Genomic DNA, 20,860 nt, shown 5'->3' with positions numbered 1-20,860 from the left:
CAGGAGGGTGTCAAGTGCAGGCGGGGCACTGCCAGGGTCAGGGGCCTATAAATGTCAGGTGCAGGAGGGTGTCAGGTGCAGGCGGGGCACTGCCAGGGTCAGGGGCCTATAAATTACCGGCTTCGCCGGAAGTTTTGGAACGTTCAGAGTTCAACACTGTCACCTACCACCTCCTTAGAAGCGATAGCTGCGCAGACGCCGCTCCTTCAATGCGAATCATCCTTTCACTCTCCTTTTCTCACAGCAATCCCCAATTTTCGATCTGACACGTTGAACTCTCTACCCTTAGGGCGGGGGACCGTTAGGCGATTCGCCGAAGGAGCGCGCAGCTTACGAACAGTGACTCCCTAGCTCAGAAGCTATCGCAGACGCTATACAGCACAGTCCCTGCAACTGTTCTTCGCTTCTACTGCCTCTAGCACCACGATCTTCGCTTCTCTTAAGCACCTCAGTTGCAGCGAGCGAGGAAGTCAAACCACTTCGAAGATTCGGCTAGCCTACTGAGTGTCAAGATGACGTTATTCGCAAAGTTCAGCTACCAAGCTACGCAGCTACCCCGCACGCGCTAGGACCACGCAAAAATGCAAGAGAAGAAAGATGACGTAATGTAAGAAGCAGTCCCTTCAATCGTCGAGTGACGTACTATTTAGTCAGGCCTGACTACTTTCTATTTCGATTATCCAAGTGCTTGCAGTAAGGCAGTATACTGCCTACAATTAGCTTACGTCTAGGAGCTACGTTACCGCTGCTTGAGAGCTATAATTGAGTCCGCTGTCTAAGAGCCGCAATTGAGTTCGCTGCTTGAGAGTTACGAGAAGTCTGCTTGAGAGCCGCAAGAAGTCCTGTGCAGGAGGGAGCCCCTCTGCTAGGCATGATTGAGTTCGCTGCTTGAGAGCCGCAAGAAGTCCTATACAGAGGGAGACCCTCTGTTAGGCAAGACCTGCCGGGCCGTTAGGGTTGCTCTAGTGCTTAGGCGCAGCGCTCGGAAGGCGTTATAAAGGAGCAATCAGTCAACGAGCCCATTGGGTAAGTGTAAGCCCAGCACTTACCGCCGTCAGGCAACTTGGGGGATACGAGATAGGGGGCAGCGAGGGCAACCGGGAGCTCTGCTGTGGAGGAGCGTGGGCGCTGCAAAAGAGCGTTGGTCTTGTACGACAACGCGTGAGTAGGCCTGCTCTTAAGCAGTATCTCTGTTCGGTGGGCCTGTACGCGGGAGCTAGGAAGACGCAAGCACTTGCCTAGAAGGAACCTCTGCCGGGCCGTTAGGGTAGCTCTAGCGCTTGCCAGGCGCAGCGCTCGGAAGGCGTTATAAAGGAGCAATCGGTCAACGAGCCCATTGGGTAAGCGTGAGTCTAGCGCTTACCGCCGTCAGGCAGCTCGGGAGGTGCGAGAGGGGGTAGCAATACCTAGCCAGTCTGCGGCACGGGAGGAGCAGCGAGGGCAACTGGGAGCTCTGCTGTGGAGGAGCGTGGGCGCTGCAAAAGAGCGTTGGTCTTCTGAGACAACACCGCCTGCAACTGATTTCGCCAGCCAGCAATTCAGAGTACGGGTTCCAGGAGGAACCCTAGGGAGAGGGAGGTAGTCAGTCAGCTACCCGAGCATTCGATTCGGCCTTCGAAAGAGAGTCAGTCAGTCGATTCGATTCAGCCTTCGAGAGTCAGTCAGTTCGTTGCAGCTACGATTACGCAGTCAAAAAGCACCCTTTACGCAGTTGCAGATAGCAGTCAGTTAGTTCGATTCAGCCTTCGAGAGTCAGTCAGTTCGTTGCAGCTACAGTTACACAGTCAAAAGCACCTTTTACGCAGTTGCAGAGGGCAGCCAGTCAGTTCGATTCGGTCTTCGAGGGAGAGTCAGTCAGCTCGCTGCAGTCAGCGATTCAGCCTTCGAGAGTCAGTCAGTTCGTTGCAGCTACAGTTACGCAGTCAAAAAGCACCTTTTACGCAGTTGCGGATGGCAGTCAGTCAGTTCGATTCGGCCTTCGAGGGAGAGTCAGTCAGCTCGCTGCAGTCAGCGATTCAGCCTTCGAGTCAGTCAGTTCGTTGCAGCTACGGTCGCGCAGTCAAGGAGCACCTGTTACGCAGCCAGCTAGTCGAAGAGAGCTCTGTACGGGTTCCAGGAGGAACCCAAGCAAGGGGGAGTACCTTGTCAGGTGCAGGAGGGTGTCAGGTGCAGGCGGGGCACTGCCAGGGTCAGGGGCCTATAAATTACCGGCTTCGCCGGAAGTTTTGGAACGTTCAGAGTTCAACACTGTCACCTACCACCTCCTTAGAAGCGATAGCTGCGCAGACGCCGCTCCTTCAATGCGAATCATCCTTTCACTCTCCTTTTCTCACAGCAATCCCCAATTTTCGATCTGACAATAAATTACCGGCTTCGCCGGAAGTTTTAGAACGTTCAGAGTTCAACACTGTCACCTACCACCTCCTTAGAAGCGATAGCTGCGTAGACGCCGCTCCTTCAATGCGAATCATCCTTTCACTCTCCTTTTCTCACAGCAATCCCAATTTTCGATCTGACATTATAGAACGGATGAAAACCGGGAACCCTCCGATTAGAGGCCGAAGAGCGTACGGCATTCGTATAGCTTAAGAGAGCATTTCAAGATACGCTAGTTTTGTATTATTTCGACCCCGAACTCCCTGTTATTATTGAGATAGACGCCTCTGACTTTGCAATAGGAGCTGTCCTATCGTAGGTCCCGAAAGGGGGCCGAAAACGTCCCGTTGTATTCTAGTCGGCGAAGTTTTCTAGACCGGCCTAGGACTATAGAACTCCTAATAAGGAGATAATAGCTATTATAGAGGCCTTTAAGCATTAGTAATACTACGTTGAAGGGAGTTGCTATAAAGTCATTGTATTTTCGGATTATAATAACCTATAAAGGTTTATGAAGTAAAACCGATTGAACGCCCGACAGGCTAGATAGTGCATGTATCTAGTAGGATTTAATTTTACTATCAAGTATCAGCCTAGGAAGTGAAATCTGGCCGATAACCCCTCGAGAAGACCAGATTACGAGGATAAAGAACGTCCTAACAGACTCGAGTAGATACCTACTTTTGAGAGCAAAATTGCTCGGGTAAACCGGATCAGAAAGCTGATCGCGGAAAGAAATAAGATTGCCTATTACATAGAAGAGAGCAAATTAGCTCGTATAAGAAACCCTAGCAAATTAGCTAGTACCCGGGTCGGAAAGACGACCGCAGAAGGGGTTAAGAGAGCCTACTATATACCAAAGAATGGCGAAGATACTAGTATACAGGACCCTAGCAAACTAGCTAGTTGGAAACCCGAAATAATAGGTTGTCCTTTAGAAGTCACTGTAGGATCGCTAAGTATTTACCTGCTAGGACCTTAGGATTACTAAGAAACTAATTAGCTTAGACAGGAATAAATTGTTACTTATTAATATATAAGAGAGTATATTCGATTGGAAGCGGTTTATACTACGGAACCGTTGAAATCTATAAGAGAATTGATCCTAGAGCTATAAGCTACGAATCCGGTAACTCTGAAAATCAAGGAAAGGTTGGTAAGTCTAGCCCGAAACTAGAGAGTTTCGCCTGAATAGGCACTTGGATGCGAGCAAGAATTGCTATATTAAGGACGATTGTTCGTCCCGGCAGAGTAAGCTATTAAGTAGGAGTTACTCCAACTTTTTTATAATGATCCGTTAGCAGGTTATTTTGGTATCAAAAAGACTCTCGAACTATTGTAAAGAAAATACTTCTGGTATAGTATAACTAAAGATATTAAAGACTACTATAGAACCTACTATACCTACTAAGTCAATAAGACAAGACGGTATAAGCTATATAGATCGCTCGAATCGTTGCTAATTCCTATACGACCTTAGAGCGAAATCACTATAGATTTTATCGTAGGTTTTCCTATAGTGAAGAGTCCCGATGGTTCTGAGAAGGACGTAATTCTAGTGGTTGTCGATCGGTATACGAAGATGAACCGATTCTTCCTAGTATCCACTACCATTACCAGCTAAGAATTAGTAGAGCTTGTTTATAAAGAGATTGAACTCAAGTATAGCCCTATTGATAGTTACATCAGTGATCGAGGTTCTGTTTTTACATTACAGTTTTAGAGCGATTTTGTGAGGACCGGCTGGGTAAGGTCGGCGTGGGCGCAGGACGGAAGCCCCGAAGCCGCAGCGCCGGCGGGGTCGCAAAAGCAACAACAACGCTAGGCCAGAAGGGCGAGGATATCGCGTCAGAGGAGCGTCGAAGGAGCGTACAAGCAAGGTCGATGACGGGGCAGCGAGCGGGGTAAGTGAGCCCAGACGTTGTCATCGTAGGGCATAAAGAGGGGGTGGAAGACAGGACTTAGGAGAGAGACAGAGTTCAATGAGACCACCATCCCACCCCTAACGAGCACTCTGCTCCTACGTTGCGCGTGCACTGCTCGTACCCAGGCACTCTGGTCCTAATACCCTTGGATCCTTGATCCTCACAGATTTATATTACCTACAAAAGGTATATAAGCGGCTTTCGACTGCTTTTTACCTATAAACCGACAGGTAAACGGAGTAAGCAAATTAAATACTTATTCAATACCTCCGTTACTTCGTATACTAAAACCAAATTACCTAGGTAAATCTCCTCCTAGAAGCAGAATTTATTATCAACAGTACTATCAATTCTACAATTAAGATAAGTCCCTTTAAAGCATTAATAGGTTATTAACCTCCGATTTCCCGCTATATCGAGGGCGATATATAAGAGAGGAGGATATCCAATACAATTAAAAGAATTAAAAAACTTACTAAGTTGAGAAAACAGTTAGAACAAAATTGTCAGATCGAAAATGGGGATTGCTGTGAGAAAAGGAGAGTGAAAGGATGATTCGCATTGAAGGAGCGGCGTCTGCGCAGCTATCGCTTCTAAGGAGGTGGTAGGTGACAGTGTTGAACTCTGAACGTTCCAAAACTTCCGGCGAAGCCGGTAATTTATAGGCCCCTGACCCTAACAGTGCCCCGCCTGCACCTGACACCCTCCTGCACCTGACAAAAATTAGGCTAAAGCTATAGCAGTCTAGAAACGATATTACGACGAAAATTATACGAAAAAAGAGTTTAAGAATAGAAGTTTAGTATTATTATTAACCTGGAATTTAAGATTTAAGTTACCGAGGAAATTGGTATCCAAGTTTATCGGTCTATTTCGTGTTCTAAACCGAGTCGGATCGCTGGCTTATCGTCTAGTACTCCCGGATAAATACGATCGTTTATATAATATATTTCCTATATTAATGTTGGAACTGTAGTACAGCCGAAAAGGAGACGATTCGTCTATAATACTGATACCAGACCTTGAGGACGACGGAGAGTAGGAAGTTAAAGAGATTCGAGATAAGAGAAAATTCTAAGGTAAAACCTTCTTTTTAGTTAAATAGGCAGGCTAGCCCTCAGAATATAATCAGTAAATGTTAAAAGAGGATATAATAAATACATCTAAGCTAGTATTACAATTCCGAAAAGTATACGAAAATTAGCGAAAGTATAAGCAATAAGATATTAATTAATATCTACCTGTATAAAGCTATATCCTGGGGTATACCAGACACCAACTCCAACCGAAATACCCTAGAAAAACCCCCGAAAACAATATAAACCTTAGAAAATTAAAGTTAGTACTAGCTCTAAGTTAGGAGCTACCTCTATCTAAACCTACTAGGCCTCTATATCCTCTATATTAGTAGCGATCTTCTCTTTAACCTTCTTGAGAAAACGGCACTTAGTACCCGACTAACCCACGAAACCAATATCACTAAGCGATAGACAAGCAATAGACCGCACTTCTTAGATACGTACCTTAGACTCGTACTATAAAAAGTCAGCGATAACTTAGTAGAAATATAGTAATTAAGACTGATATCGGTATTGCAGCCGCGGTTCCGGCTAGGGCAGGACAACTACTATAGGCGGAGTTGGCTACGCAATACGACTATAGAGCAATATACTATATAAACTTGCTATCGAGATATTAGCGATTTGTATACGAAGATAAGCGAGATAATACACTTACAGAAGACAGTTTAGTAGTACCGGAAATACCGAATTAACGGCAATAAGTAGTCTCGGCAACGTCGAAAGCCCTAACTAGATCTTTAGCAGCAGCAGCGATCTTCTTATAGCTACAGCGAAACAGCGTAGAAACTTAAAGGCAATTACCTTCCTCGTCGAACTCGCCCTCAGCGTCTTCTATATAATAATCGACGATAGTGCAAGCCGCGTCGATAAGGATTATAAGGTCGATAAAGTCGCTAACCATTCCGGTAGCGGCCTACAATCGTTAGCAAATCCTCCGCTAATCCGCCGAAAATGCATATAACTTACCGGCGTATACAACTCTTTCTTTACATTGTAATAGGAGCAATGTAAGGAGGTCGACTACTCGAAAGAACAGTCAATCGTAAGGACCTCGCCGGAGTAAGGGTTAGTGTTTTTAAACGCCGAGTAAATGCATTTCATATACAGTGTGACCTCGGCGGCGGAGGCGGCGAAAGCGTCTATTGCAACGGAAAAGTAGCTGAAGCGATAACAAGAAGAGAGAGAGAGAGAGAGAGGAAGAGAGAGAGAGAGGGAGAGAGAGGCGAGGACGGGTAGCGAGCTATATATAGGAGTAGAGCGAAAAGCGAGCGAAATAACGTATAGAAGAGAGCCTGAAGAAGAAAAGTTTTGGAAAAGGTAGGAGAGGAGAGGGGTATTTATACCCGAGGAGATGTCAAAAGGATCAAGAAGCTGGATCCTGGATCTGCAAAACACGAACCCGGATCAGTGTGATCCGGATTAGTGCGTCTCGGATAAGTGTGATCCGATCTCTCGGAGACCCGTTAACCCGGGTCTCTGTAGTCCAGGAAATTGGGAATAAGAAGGAGGCTCACCTCCGTTAGACAAGGAAGAAAACAAGACATCCTCAATTTACATCTGAATTTCCATCCCAAGTTTAACTCCGAACGTTCAGAGGTGCTGTGCATCCGATAGGAGAAACGGCTAATATACGTCTGCAAATTTGCAACTATATACAAGCCTTGCGATTGAACAGTCGTATAATCTTCATGTGTTTTGAAGTTGCGAGGACAACGTGTAAGTTCGGATAGAAATCCGGACGATTCAGTCGTAATTCGGATCTCAGGCCCGAACCGGGAAAGTAGGACCTCGGAGCCGCGAATCCTACTACGGCCCGACAACCGGCCGAACTTTTTCCGAAAACCTCCCGACTATAAGACGACTTACTCCTTACCCCAAACTATCGTTTCTCCTTTCCTACTATACAGCTCGTTAGAGCGGATAGACTGTAAGGTCTACCGGTTCGACACTTATCTATTTACGCGGCTACGAACAGCACTCGACGTATACCTAATATCTATCCGATATCATCCCAAGTCTTACCCCCTAAGTTCAGACGATCCTCAGCAGTAAGGAACCTGAAGACAGGTTCTACAGAGGGAAGGATAATTTGTAACGAGAGTCTCTAGACGAAGGTCAGGAGGACCCGCCGAATGATACTGGATGATATTACGATACAGGATAGATAAGAACCCCGTAAAGGAACTCTCTCACGTGGGGCACTTCTGATCTGCAAGGATCAGTCTCTATGTAATTGATAGGAGGCTGTTCACCAAGATATCGCCCGCTGGTCCAGGTCTTTTCGGTATCAAGACATCGTGGTCCATCTCCCTCAACGTGTTCCCAGAACAACCCCTTTACACCTTCTTTGCCTCTATCACCGAGAGGAATATCCAGGGCGGCTTTGCAGGGGCTGGCCTTATACCTTACGATCCAGAGAAGGTGCTTTCGAAGCTAGATATCAAGCTTCGTACGCCAACACCCCTAACCTCCTGCCCTGGCACTGCACAACCTTGGGTCTTCCAGACACCACACAACCCTCGAGAAGCTGATTCGCAGTCAACGCTTATCAAGACTCGCATTGCCAACCATCAAAATAGCTCCCCAACTTCAGTATTGGCTGCTATAGACCAGCTTACCAAGGGTACGATAGCTGTAATGCACCAGGTGGCCCTCCTTCAGGCAGAGGTGTCTTCGCTCCGCAAGGCCAACGAGGCACTAAGCAAGCGCCGGAGGGCCAAAAAAACACGTGTACAGCTTGGAGGATCACTTACTGTACAGGAGGCAGAGGAGGTAGTAAGCCAGGGGGCTGTACGTGGGGAGGCAATGCAAGAAACACAGCCGGATGGTAGTGGTGCCGGGGGGGGTCGTACGAAGGTTCGGTGCTGTGGCGTGTGTGGCAAGCCTGGCCATAATGCCCGTACGTGCCAGGAGGTTGCAGAAGGGTCTGATTCATCTGTTTCTAATGTAATTGTAGTTGGTTTATAGTATTTTTGGACTGCAGTTGATGATAGTTGTTGTTGGGTTGTAGAGAGGCCACCGCTCGGTGATACCCACCGCTCGGTGATAATGTACGTTAGTCTATCGCTGGAAAGCTTTATACACTTGGTTCAGAGTCTAGATCGGCAATACCGCCTTTGATCTCTCCCAACTTGCCGACACTTCTGCCTCCTCCTGTCTGAGCTTCCGGTCGCCCACGTCCTCTGGAGCTGCCAGATCTCCGACCAACCAAAACACACCGCTACCCCCGCCCAGGAAACACATGGCGGCAAGCGACTAGACAGGCGCGTCGGCCCACATCACCATCTTACGGCGAAATATACGGCCCTACGCAGGTATGGCGCTCCCGTTATACCCCGACCGCTCAGGTCCCTTCGCAATGCCCGCACATCAGGGGATTTGGTTTCATCAAAAGGGCGTATCGCCTTGCGAGGGATTGCAAACTAAAGTAATGTCCAGCCCCCCGAGCAACCGCCGCACTTTCTAAAAGGCTATTGGGCACGTAACAGTGGGTGGATAATAATTACTGCCAGACACACTAGTCATATCTCCATAGCACGCTTTAAAAGGTAGAGAGCATCTGATGGTAGGTGGTCGTGGATACGGAGAGAAACTGAACAGGGCGGAAATAACCACGATGTTGTCAGTGATGCTATAGCGCACTCTTTGGTGTCAGGTTGAACAGCCGGCGCAACAAGCTCCTCTTTGCAGCTATTTCCTTTCGGCACCTCACCCTCAAACAGCCCATCCCTCTGTCAGACTCAGCCTCCCAGTCATAAATGTCATCATCCGGGGCCGCGTATTCCCAGTTCTCCGTCAAGGCTGGCCCTCTCGTGAGGGCTGAACCTCTCGTCATGGTCTGACTGTCTGCTGCGGGGAAGTGGTGGGGTGACCCGCTTGTTGCTGCGGGTAGGTGACGTCGTCGAACTACCCTAATCTATCAACTTTTTTCCTGGCAAAAAAAAACTGGAAGTATGAAATCCATGCCTTTGTGACTTTGTTTACAGTTGAGGAAGTCTAATAGGAGTAGTAATAATGCCACTGTTTTGGAAGTCTATTTGTCTTCTGCTTTTAGTCGCTATTTGTAACACCGGGGCGTCGGCTTGCGATTTACCACTGACCTAGAACCAAAAACCGCTGAGGACTCCGTCCACAGAGAGTTTTGAAGCTCTGTTCGATAATGACCGCTCGGGCTTAACGACTTTCGCTAACATCTCTCATGTCAACTGCTTTACGGGAGGCCCCGAGGCTCAGTACGGCATCGCTATTCTCGGGGCCCCTTTTGATACGGTAGGTGCCGGGTATTGTTCATCAAGAATCTCGAATTATCATCTGTGGTACTCCTATACTGACTGGGTCATTTGCATACGTCAACAGGACGTAACAAGACGACCAGGTGCAAGATTCGGACCACGGGGAATCCGAGCAGCATCGTGGAGACTTAACGCCGACGATGCATGGAATGTTTACACGGGTATTTCGTAGTCTTCTTTCCAGTTTCGCCGGTCTCTGACAAGTTAAAGGGCGTAATCCATTCAAAGACTGGGCTAAGATAGTGGATTGCGGGGACGCCCCGTTGACTTGGCTCGATAACAGCGTCGCTCTTGCTACGCTGGAAGAAGCACATCTAGTAGATAAACCTTTAAAACCGTCTGTTTAGATATTAGAGTAAAGACTGACCTCAAGCAGAGAGTGTCCGGCCGCTCAGGGACGACACAGGGTAAATCTTCCGTCCCACGCATCATAACTTTGGGCGGGGACCACACGACAACCCTCCCGGCACTCCGAGCGGCGTTCAAGAGATGGGGGGACATCTCGGTTGTTCATTTTGACGCTCATATTGGTGAGTCTTTGCCTTTCCTTGACGCTTGATGCTGATTGGGGGGCTTGTTTTAACCAGGCTAGTCCACCTGACAGATACGTGGGACCCAAAGGTGCTGGGCGGAGTTTCCGGATATGCGTGAGAACCCGCTTTGTCTTGGTTCATTGCGGTGTCTTGCGGGCTGACAGTCAGTTTTAGAGGTGTAAACCATGGAACCTTCCTCCATATCGCGCAAGAAAAGGTAGGGGACAATAACACAATTTGAAGAGAGTCCTGTCTTTCGTGTGTTGTGCTGATTCTTGCTGAGATATAGGGGCTCATCACGAACAACAGCATTCATGCCGGTATTCGTGCTCCGCTAAGTCGACGAAAGGGTGATATGAAGAATGACCGTCGCTGCGGGTTTACCACGATAACTGCTAGAGACTTGGACAGGATCGGCGTCTCTGGCATTGTCCAGGCCATTCGGGATCGGGCTGGGGGTTCGGTGGTCTATATTAGCGTCGACATTGACGTTCTGGACCCAGCGTATGCACCTGGTACGTCAATCAAAGCATCAACTCTTTCCCATGCAGCGAAACACCTTGATTCGTTCATTTCTGACAACGTGAGCACGACAGCGACGGGCACTGCAGAACCTGGTGGTTGGACCACCAGGGAGTTTTTAACCATTCTTGATTCTCTGGTTGGCCTGGAGATTGTCGGTGCCGATGTCGTGGAGGTTGCGCCGGCATGACAATCCCGGAGAAACTACGGTCCTCGCCGCGACAGAAGTGGTCCAGTCATTGCTGGATTTGATGATTCAGGTGCCTGTTGAATAACCTGGTATCACGACCCTTCCATTGCGACCATGGGGTGGAGTCGGGGATGGGTGTGCCTTGAGTGGCTGAGTGGGAAGCAGAGTGGGGTGAAAGATGGCGTGATGGGGGGTGTAAAGGGGGCTTTGTGGATTGATAGTGCAGCTAGGCGTCATATGATCTACGGTATCGCTCCAGCCGCAAAATATGGGGTGATGGGTGCGTTATCTAGAGGATAGTATCTCCGACAACAACCTGTCAAGCGCACTTAGGTACTCAAGCAAGTCATGGTTTCAACTCACTCTTTAAAGATACCAAGGCTATGATAGGTAAAGGGGCTGTCTTTCCGTGCCCGTGGTCCCGGGTTCTCTCAAGTTTTTGAACTTGGTTTGAGCCCGAATACTTGCGGCGCGGGGGCTGATTTTTCTCTTAGGGTTGCCTGATTCGACGGGCGCTTCTGCCCCTGGCCACCCCATTCCGGAAACCCGCTGGCCGTGATCGAACTCCCGCCTTCCCCGTCAATGCCCGACAGCCACTTTTGTGGCGCCCAATGAAGAAAACACTACAGCGCCTCATCAGCGGTTGCCGAGTGATGGCGTCGACGTCTGGACAAGAATCATGGCGAGATTGAGGACGGCTGACATGACTTTGTCATGCTGTTCACCCTCCTTCACAGAATGGACAATTCTAAGAGGGGTCTAGAGTCAGGAAAGGCAAATGTATTAAAGCAGCCGAGAGGACAACCGCACTTCCCTCTCGGTACCGCCGACTATTTGCTCTTGTTGCGCTTTGTACAGCATTATTGTATCCGAAGAGTGCACGCTTCGTTCCTAACAGTTGAATACTTCAACGCAAGCTTAAACACAATGCCTGCTCTTGTGACTGTAGAAGACAGCGGCCCCTCTAGCGATGGGCAAGCATCCCCGGAGACCCACAGCGCGGAGTAAGTGCACCTGAACCTTAACAAGCTTTGCAAGTTGAAGACTCTTTCTGCTTCTGGGCCACATGACTAGGTAATCACTAACAGCACCTTCCAATCTTCCAGGCGTCGCATAAGCGAGACAACCACTGCGGTCGACAATTCGTCAGCTGTTGCCAAGCCGCTGAAGCTGAAAAAGCACCCGATTGGGTTCACTGTCCTGTATCAGCCGACTGACCCAAATGATGCGATAGCAGAGTAAGTGGCACTGTACTTCCCAATAAATACGGCAGATAATTGGAGAAATCCCTCACGTCCTTTCCCCCGCTCTTCTTATTTTCCACTTTGACTCACTCGTTTTAACAGCGTCATCTTCGTCCACGGACTCGCTGGCGGCGCCATCAGCACTTGGACGTGTGAGAACCCTCGAACGCTCTCGCAAAAGCTCCAGCCGTGTACACACCCCGCGACCGAGACGTGCTGGCCCCGGGACATCCTACCTGAGGAGCAGCCCGACGTCCGCGTTGTCACCTACGGCTACAGCGCCCCGGTGGGCAACAATCCTTTTTTTTCCACCAAGGTCATCAAGAGCGACCTTAATTCGGACGCCCAGACCTTCTTACACCAACTCATACTGTTCCGCAGCAAAACGAAATCGGTATGTTGACCTTTTTAGTGTCCCATTTGATGCTTATGTCTCGCACTAACCGATCTTTGCAATAGGAGTATCGACCGCTCATCTTTATCGGCCATAGCCTGGGGGGACTTGTCATCGAGAGAGTAAGTCCGACGCCTTCATTTGCTGTGTTCCTTTCACGGTTCTGTTAAGAGAAAGCGTTGAGTGTCTAGGAATTTTTAGTGACCGAATTATCCAGGCGCTTGCCAGGTGCTCAATCCTCGACGATACCCACCCCGACGAGCAGCGCATCTTTGCTTGCACCAAGGCCGTGGCGGCAATTGGGGTCCCCCACACAGGTAGCGCGATCGCGACGCGTGTGCTGCGCATCGCATGGTTGATTTGGCCCTTTCTTGGCCTCAACACCGGCGTCCTCCGCACGCTCCAGGTGCAGACACACGTGGCCTTCGATTGGAAGGGGGACTACAAGGTCGCCCTCAGAAAACGTTACGAACAAGGAGACCCGATCCTTCTCACCTTTGTGGCCGAGAAGTTTGGATTTACTTACGTGGGCAAGGTCAGTCAGTCTGTTCTGCCATGTTTTTCATTGGAAATTCAGTGTCTCGTGACTGGATTAGAGCTAAGTACAGTGAGAACAGGTTGTCAACCAGGCTTCAGCTGTCTTGACGCAGGAATACCAGGCGCAAAGCAGTGAGGTTGAAGGAAACCACTTGACGATGGTCAAGTTCTGGACAAAGGACGACCCCCGGTTCCTGGCGATATGGCAGCCGCTGAGTCGATTGATTCAAGGCATAAAGGATGGCACAGTCTGGATATTTCGGAACGGTTAGTGCCCACCCCGATCGCGTCGGTTGGCTGTTGCCATAGCCCTACCACCCGCCCCTCGTCTTGACTATCTGTATCTATTTACATGTATTCTTCCACTCGGTGTCTGGCTGCTTTCGCAGTATAATTGAAGTCAAATTCGGTTCACCATCTTCCACTATCACCGCCATAGGCTGCGCGCATGGCATGAGGACAGTGCTAATCTCCGTAAAGAAGACAAAGATTACAACTGGGACCTTTTCCCTTCCGAGGTGATGACGCCGAAGAGCAAATTCGTCGGCAGAGTCGACCTCTTGCAAAGACTCGACGCTCTAGTCAAGTCGAAGGAAGAGCGTTCCGGAAAGGGAAAAAATGACCCCCATGTTGTTGCGCTCGTCGGTGTGGGCGGCGTCGGAAAGTCGCAGCTCGCTCTACAGTACGCAAAAATCCATAATGCTCGGTCCGAGTTTATCAACGTGTTTTTGTTCGACTCATCCTCCGCTCCTGCTCTTGAGTCTGGCATACGAGCTGCCTGCAAGAAGCTCAGGAAGGACCGAAAGTGGATCGATCCAACCTGGACGCCATCTGAGGCTCTCGAGGATAGCTCAAAGGCCGTATTTGTTCGGGACTACTTCCGGGAAACGAAGCGGAAGTGGTTAGTGATTCTCGACAACTACGATGCCGCGGACGAATTCGATATCCGGGACGCGATGCCCAAAGGTCCGGCCGGATGCGTAATCATCACCTCGAGAATCACGGATCCCGACCCCCTTGGATACCCTACGATTCTCGAAGTGCCGCCCATGGACGAGAAGGACGCCCTGGAGCTTCTCTATGACCGACTCTTCCGCAAGCCCACGAAGAGGTACAAGTACCAGTGCCCCTGGGTGAAAGAAGACGCCAAGAAGCTTGTGGATCGTCTCGGTTATCTCCCGCTTGCCATCGAAATGGCAGCAGCCTTTATCACTCACTCGCACGCAAGGACAACGCTGGCGACCTTTGTCGACAAATTCAATAGGGAGGAGAAGAAAATTTACCAGCAGACACTGTATTCCCTCGTGTATCGGCGCGTTGCCAATCAGACAGGGAGACAGGTCTCCCTTAGCATCATGGCAACATTTGATCTTCAGATCCATCACCTCAAGGAGCGTGAGAAAGGCAAAGCGTGGAAATACCTGGAGATAGCCGGCTTCGTTGACCGGAACCGTCTCGACGCCAGCTTTTTTGACAGAACGCAGACCGCTCTCTCCTACCCCAACAATGACGAATGGGTCAGTAGATCTGTGGAAGCGGACAGCATCAATGAAGCTTTCGACGACCTTGCGAAAAATTCTCTCGCCACCCTTGTATCGGTTGAGGAAGCAGCGAAAGACGTGTCCGAGTTAGTCAAGGAAAAAGCGGCCCAGGCGCCGGTCAAGGAAGAAGCCACCCACGTGTCAGTAAAGGGACCAGCCACCCAGGTGCCGGTCGAGAAATCACAGCCCCCTGTGCCTCAGTTGCGCCTGCACACAGCCATCTCGGAATGGATCCGCATGCGGCAGGTGACGATCGAAGAAGGCCAAAATGTGTTTCGCAAGGCCGCTAGGATGATCAACTTCCACCTGCGTCGGTGCGACCACGACGACGTGATGTCATGCAACTATGGGCTCACAAGTGCCATTGTGCAGCACATTTTTGCCCTGATGAGAAACGACAACGACTTCAACACACCTACCGCTAGTAGCCCGGTCTCGCCCGCGAATCGTCTCGGCAGCGGCAACCTCCTCGCCGCCACAATCCGGTTCGCAGGTTTTATGCAGGACATGGGCCACCCCGATGCAGCTGAGACCCTCTACAATACGGTTATCACCCGGACAGAGCCCTCAACCTTGCCGGAAGACCCCACCAACCTTCACCTTACCGACGCCAAGGAAGGCCTTGCTATTGTCAAGCTCTGGAAAGGCGAACTGGAAGCGGCTGAACGACTGTGCAAAACCTGCATGGACAAGAATGAAGACCATAAGCTGCGTGGCGAGAACCACCGCACGACGCTGCGGACATACCATAACCTTGGCGAGATCCTTTGCGCCAGCAAGAAGTTTCCAGAAGCCATCGACATGTTCCGAAAGGCGTTGGACGCTGCCATTCTCCACGACCAAGAAGACGGTCTTGGGGCAGTGGCTAATGATGGTAAAAAGTTGGAGTGGAGCGAGGACAGCCTGCGCGAGCAGGAAGCGCTCGGGAACGCGTATCGGTGTAACGGGCAACTGGAGGATGCATTCGAAAAAGTGAACGAGGCACTGACTTACTTGAACGCCAAGAAGAGAGAGTCTGATCTCTGCTACTCGACCCACGAATCTATGGCATTGGTGCTCAAGGCACAAGGCAAGTTTGAGAGGTCGCGGTATCATTACAACATAGCAATTGAAGGGTATAAAAAGACGGTTGGCGAGTACCAGCACGGGACACTGGGAGCGATGGAAGGTTTAGCTGACGCCATGCGGAGAGATGGCATGTTCAGCGACGCCAAGGACCTCCTCGAGCGCGTCCTAGACCGTCGTCGGCTAGTCAACGGGCCAGATTCCAACCACTTCAAGCGAGTGGTCCGCGCACTGGAGCTGGTGCCGAAGGACGGTGTAGTGTACAGGGGCAGGTTCGATGAGCTGGAGGAATATTCCTTCCCTTGGCCTCGTCCTGTCTATGCCGCCGACGACCCCGCCGAGGATGCTGCGGACAAAGTTGATGACTGGACATAGTTCTATTTTATGGTTTGAGTTTGGGATTTGATCAGGTGATCACATGGGTACGGAGCTGAACGTGTGGTAAGGATACCTGCTTTGGCTTTCGGCAATACAGCAAGGAATCACACAAATAGAGAACTAGGCTAGGGACGAAGAGCTTTAGTTCCGCTGGGGGTTGGGAGTTTATCATATGGGGGGATTGTTTTGACACCTGTAACGATTATGGGCAGTCTCAGCTCCTATTTTCTGTATGGGCAACGTTATGTCTCCTCTAGCGGATTATGTGCGATGCTCTTTGCAATAACCCATTCCATGGTATTTGGGGTGATTCCAGGCTGTAAAGACTGCACTGTCCAGCGTATTTCCCATAATACTCATTCTATCATCCTTAGCATTCCTAAAGCAAGGCGGTTTAACAACCGGCGTGCGTTTACCATGAAGTTATCAGCGAGAGGGCATTCAATCACACTTGGGACTAGCTGACTCGCGAGCGAGGCAGAAGACTTCACGTATGAAACTGAATCCAGACACCAAAGTCTGGTGACGGACGCACATGCATTCATATCGAGATTGAGCGGTCACCCACCCTCTTATACTCCCTTCCCCCTTCCCCCTCCATCTCCCCTCTCTTTCCCTGCTCCGCTTTTTTATATTCATGTACATAAACCCTTAGATGGGATTAACCCTTAAATTCCCTATATCCTGCCAAACCGTCTACTAACCATCCTTCCTCACCCTATCCCCCGTTAAATACTGCCCCGCCGTGGCATTCTCCCTTGTAACCCACTATGCCCACCTAGCTCTAATCGTCCTAAACTGCTTTATTCAACTTATAATACGTCCCTGTATACCCCGACATTTAATTACCCTTCTACTTCAGCACCCCTACTAGTATATAATCATAATCTCTCTCTCTATTCCTATATGTAATATCCCTTAACGTACGTGATAAACGAGATGAACAGACAAGTGAGTTTAAGACTTTCCCCAACCCTACTACAACTATCCTCAATTACAACACAACTACACTAAGAAACAACTATAACTGAATTAGAAACGGATGAATCAGATGACTCTGCAGCCTCCTTGCACGTACGTGTATTATATCCAGGCTTGCTGCACACGCCACAGCACCGAATCTTCGTTCGAGGCCCCCCTGCGCCACCACCATTTTGTCGTGTTTCCTGGATTACCTGCTCACCTACAGCCTTCTAGTCCAGTAGATCCTGTACCTCTTATACAGTAAGTGACCCTCCAAGCTATATACGTATTTTTTTAGCTCTCTGTCTCTTACTAAACTCCTTATTGGCTTTACATAGTAAAGAAACCTCTATACATAGAAGAGCCACCTCGTACATTATAGCCATTGCTCCCTTAGTAAGCTGGTCCACAGCAGCTAGTATAGAGGTTGGAAAGCTGCCTTAATAGTTGGAAATCCGAGTTTTAATAAGTTCTGATTGTAAGGTTACTTCTCGAGGGTTATATGGTATTTAGGAGAGCTAAGGTAGTGCCGTGCTATAAGAGGGCGCGCAATAAACCACTCTGCCAATAAACCAAAAGATCCGCTAGTTCAATCACTTCGTGATTGAACGCTGCGCACCACTTACTTATATCACATACCCGGGGCTACGCCCTTAGCCGGTCCCCTGACAACTATCCTCCCTCTGGAAGAGCTCGCCCTCGAGCTCCTTCGCAGCGGCTTCCGACCGCTAAGGATAGCAGGCAAGTGTCAGACCCCCAATGATCCGCATAACTCGCCGTGGGTGGGAACCCAAACCACGCACACTCCGCAGGGCCTCGGGCGAAGCGCGCCGCCACCATGTCATACGTCACTGTGAGCACTAACGAAGGAGGGGAACCCTGACGTCAATCGCCACTCAAGGGCATCTCGCCCGCTGACATACGGCTCCCAGCCGAATTGAACGCAGGACCTCCAGTGCACCCACGGAGTGATTGAACAATTGTAAGAGGGCGCGCAGTAAACTACTCTACCAATGAACCAAAAAGATCCGCCAGTTTAATCACTCCTTGATTGAACGCTGTGTACCACTTGCTTATATCACGTACCCGGGGCTGCGCCCTCAGCCGGTCCCGTGACATATAGTGCTGTAAACCTGTTGCGTTACTCTTCGTACGACTACTTCCTAACCGCCTTTCCTCCTCTACTAAGGTATATGCATCCCTTTTACCCAGAATATCAGTTACATCCTATATAGTAAGTGATCCTCCTTTCTGGACAACTTTTCTTGGCTTTCTGTTAGAAATAAAGACTGTCGTCGTAAATAAGCGACCCACTTTGTACAGCTAGGGGCACCTGCCGACAGGTGTCAGATCATGTGACGGATGTCGCCAGGGGCCACTCTTCTGAGCTCCCTAGTTCCTGAGCGATATCTACAATGTAACAACGAAGAGAGCGACTGCCCAACCCATCGATGAAGACCTTCTAGAGGTGTAAATCTGTGCCCAACGAGCCTAATTGATCAAGTGGGTACCACATGCTGTAGTTCCAACAATTATAAGCCCGGAGAGCGATCTCTTGCTTCCACAATCAAGAACTTCAGTCAGATACGCACCCAAGACACGATCAACGCGATCAACTGTCGGAGAGCACGGCACCTCTGAATCGTGGAGAAATTACAGTTGAGGATTTTGTGTGTCTTGTCTTGATTGTCTTGATTGTCTCTCCTGCTCTCTATCTCTGCTGGAGAGCTTGCTCCTTTTATAGACGAGATACCCGTACAGGATAACGTCTGTACAGTGGCACAGTCAGCTGCTAGCCTGCCTTAGCCGACTAGAGTACATAGATTTGGCTCCTGCACTCGATCCTGTGATCCTGATCCTTTGGACTGGCACCTGACCCTTTTGACATCAACAACTACCGCCAGAAGGGCGACGATCATATCAGCGACTATCGCGAGCAACGAAACAACATTTGGGATAGCTACCACGAAAATCGACGATACCACAGCCCACCTCGCGAGTCTAGACGACGGGCTCGCTTGGAACTATAAGTTCTAATCTAGAGCCGTTTCTGCCGACCTATAGGATAAGATCGATCCCGATATAAGTATTAGGTGTTCCTTTACTACCTGATATCTCGAAGTTCGAAAAACGAGAGCTCCTAGTAAGGCGATCAGAACGCTACGTGATAGCTTCCTCAGCTGGGGCTGTGATGCCTAGTATGGCCACGATCGATAGCTCCTACAATCTCGATGCGTAGAGCGAGAGAGTATTATACCAAGAGCGTATCGATATCGAGGCCAAGCCAAAATCCATTATAGAGCTATCGACTACTGGAAGGAGCTCTTACTCGCTTAAGCATACCGAATATACAATGCAGCTACAGCATTTTGAGAAAGAGAAGGATAATATTAAGGAGTTTAAGGCATAGGTTACTAATACGGTTTCAAGCCACTTGTAGCAAATCTCCTATAATTCTATAGTCTTGCTAATAACGTGGTATATAAACCTATGTAATCAGGTTAGTATTACCGAGGTGTATAAGAAGATAATTACGTAAGATATATACCTCGAAGCGATCAAACCGCTTACATATTCTCCTAAGGATATAAGTATATAGTTTCGAACCTGGGAGCATACGATAGCCTACATGCAGAATAAATAGTAGCTGAGGCTAAGGGATTATCTTCCTAGTTCCCCGACTTTGAGAGAGTAGTAAAGGGCATAGGATATACCGATTAGTGAGTTGGGGAAAACAGTCCCTAGAGGGCAAGGCCCCTCTGATCAGAGGGACACAGTTGCTAGGATGGTGCCCCGAGGGCTGGAACTGTCAAAAGGGTCAGGTGCCAAAGGATCAGGAGCACAGGATCTAGTGCAGGAGTCAAACCCATGTACTCTAGTCAGTTAAAGCAGGCTGGCAACTAACTGCGCCACTGTACAGACGTCATCCTGTACGTGTATCTCGTCTATAAAGGAGTGAGCTCTCTAAGGGAGACGAGAGAGGAGAGAAACAAGGAACACACTGAGAGACAATCAAGAAGACACATAAAACCCTTAACTGTCATTTTCCCAAGATTCAGAGGTGCCGTGTTTCCGACAGAAATGACAGTTGAGGGTTTTGTGTGTCTTGTCTTGATTGTCTCTGTGTGTTCCTTGTTGCTCCGCTCTCTATCTATGCTGGAGAGCTTGCTCCTTTTATAGACGAGATACCCGTATAGGATAACGTCTGTACAGTGGCACAGTCAGGTGCCAGCCTGCTTTAGCTGACTAGAATACATGGGTTTGACTCCTGCACTAGATCCTGTGAGCCTGATCCTTTGGACTAGCACCTGATCCTTTTGACAGTATATAGTGAAATGGCGCAGAAACACACATCTACACCCACATACCCACCAAAATACGGGGGGAGGGCAAAGACGGCCAAATGCCAGACAGACAAGATAGGCCAGGCGACACCACCACAAATCGGGTCCCTGCAGCCTAAACAAGGTCAAAACAACATGTGCAGATAGAGCTCCCGCTGATCAGAGGGAGATCACTTTGCACGCAAAGAAAGCTCGTCAATTGAGCCTGCAACAAGTGTGAAGAGAGTGCTGAATTGATTGTCCTGTCTAAGGAGCAATGGCCAGGACGGCCCTACTTATGGTGCGAAAGAAAAAATGGGCCCACGGCAAGTTCCAGCCCCCGGGGCATCATCCTAGCAACTGTGTCCCTCTGATCAGAGGGACACTGCCCTCTGGGGACTGTTTTCCCCAACTCAATAGTAAGTAGATCGAAGAGATAATATATATAGGTATAATATATATTACATTATATATTTCTTTGTGTCCTATATGCAA

General features: G+C 49.2%; 1 protein-coding gene across 1 annotated transcript; it reads left to right on the top strand.

Moving 5' to 3' along the window:
* Positions 1 to 11,847: 11,847 nt before the first annotated feature.
* On the top strand, positions 11,848 to 16,076 carry MFIFM68171_06660 (uncharacterized protein; the record flags this gene model as incomplete). Its single annotated transcript, XM_071062080.1, has 7 exons — positions 11,848 to 11,924; positions 12,027 to 12,158; positions 12,267 to 12,558; positions 12,624 to 12,680; positions 12,776 to 13,093; positions 13,176 to 13,362; positions 13,576 to 16,076. The coding sequence occupies 7 exons, from the start codon at positions 11,848 to 11,850 to the stop codon at positions 16,074 to 16,076; spliced, it is 3,564 nt and encodes a 1,187-aa protein (XP_070918181.1).
* Positions 16,077 to 20,860: the final 4,784 nt, after the last annotated feature.

Source organism: Madurella fahalii (genome assembly GCF_045866475.1).
Source record: "Madurella fahalii IFM 68171 DNA, scaffold_3, whole genome shotgun sequence".
NCBI classification, from domain to species: Eukaryota; Fungi; Ascomycota; class Sordariomycetes; order Sordariales; genus Madurella; species Madurella fahalii.
The sequence above is the reverse complement of the archived record's forward strand: the minus strand, read 5'-3'. Positions and strand labels throughout refer to the sequence as shown.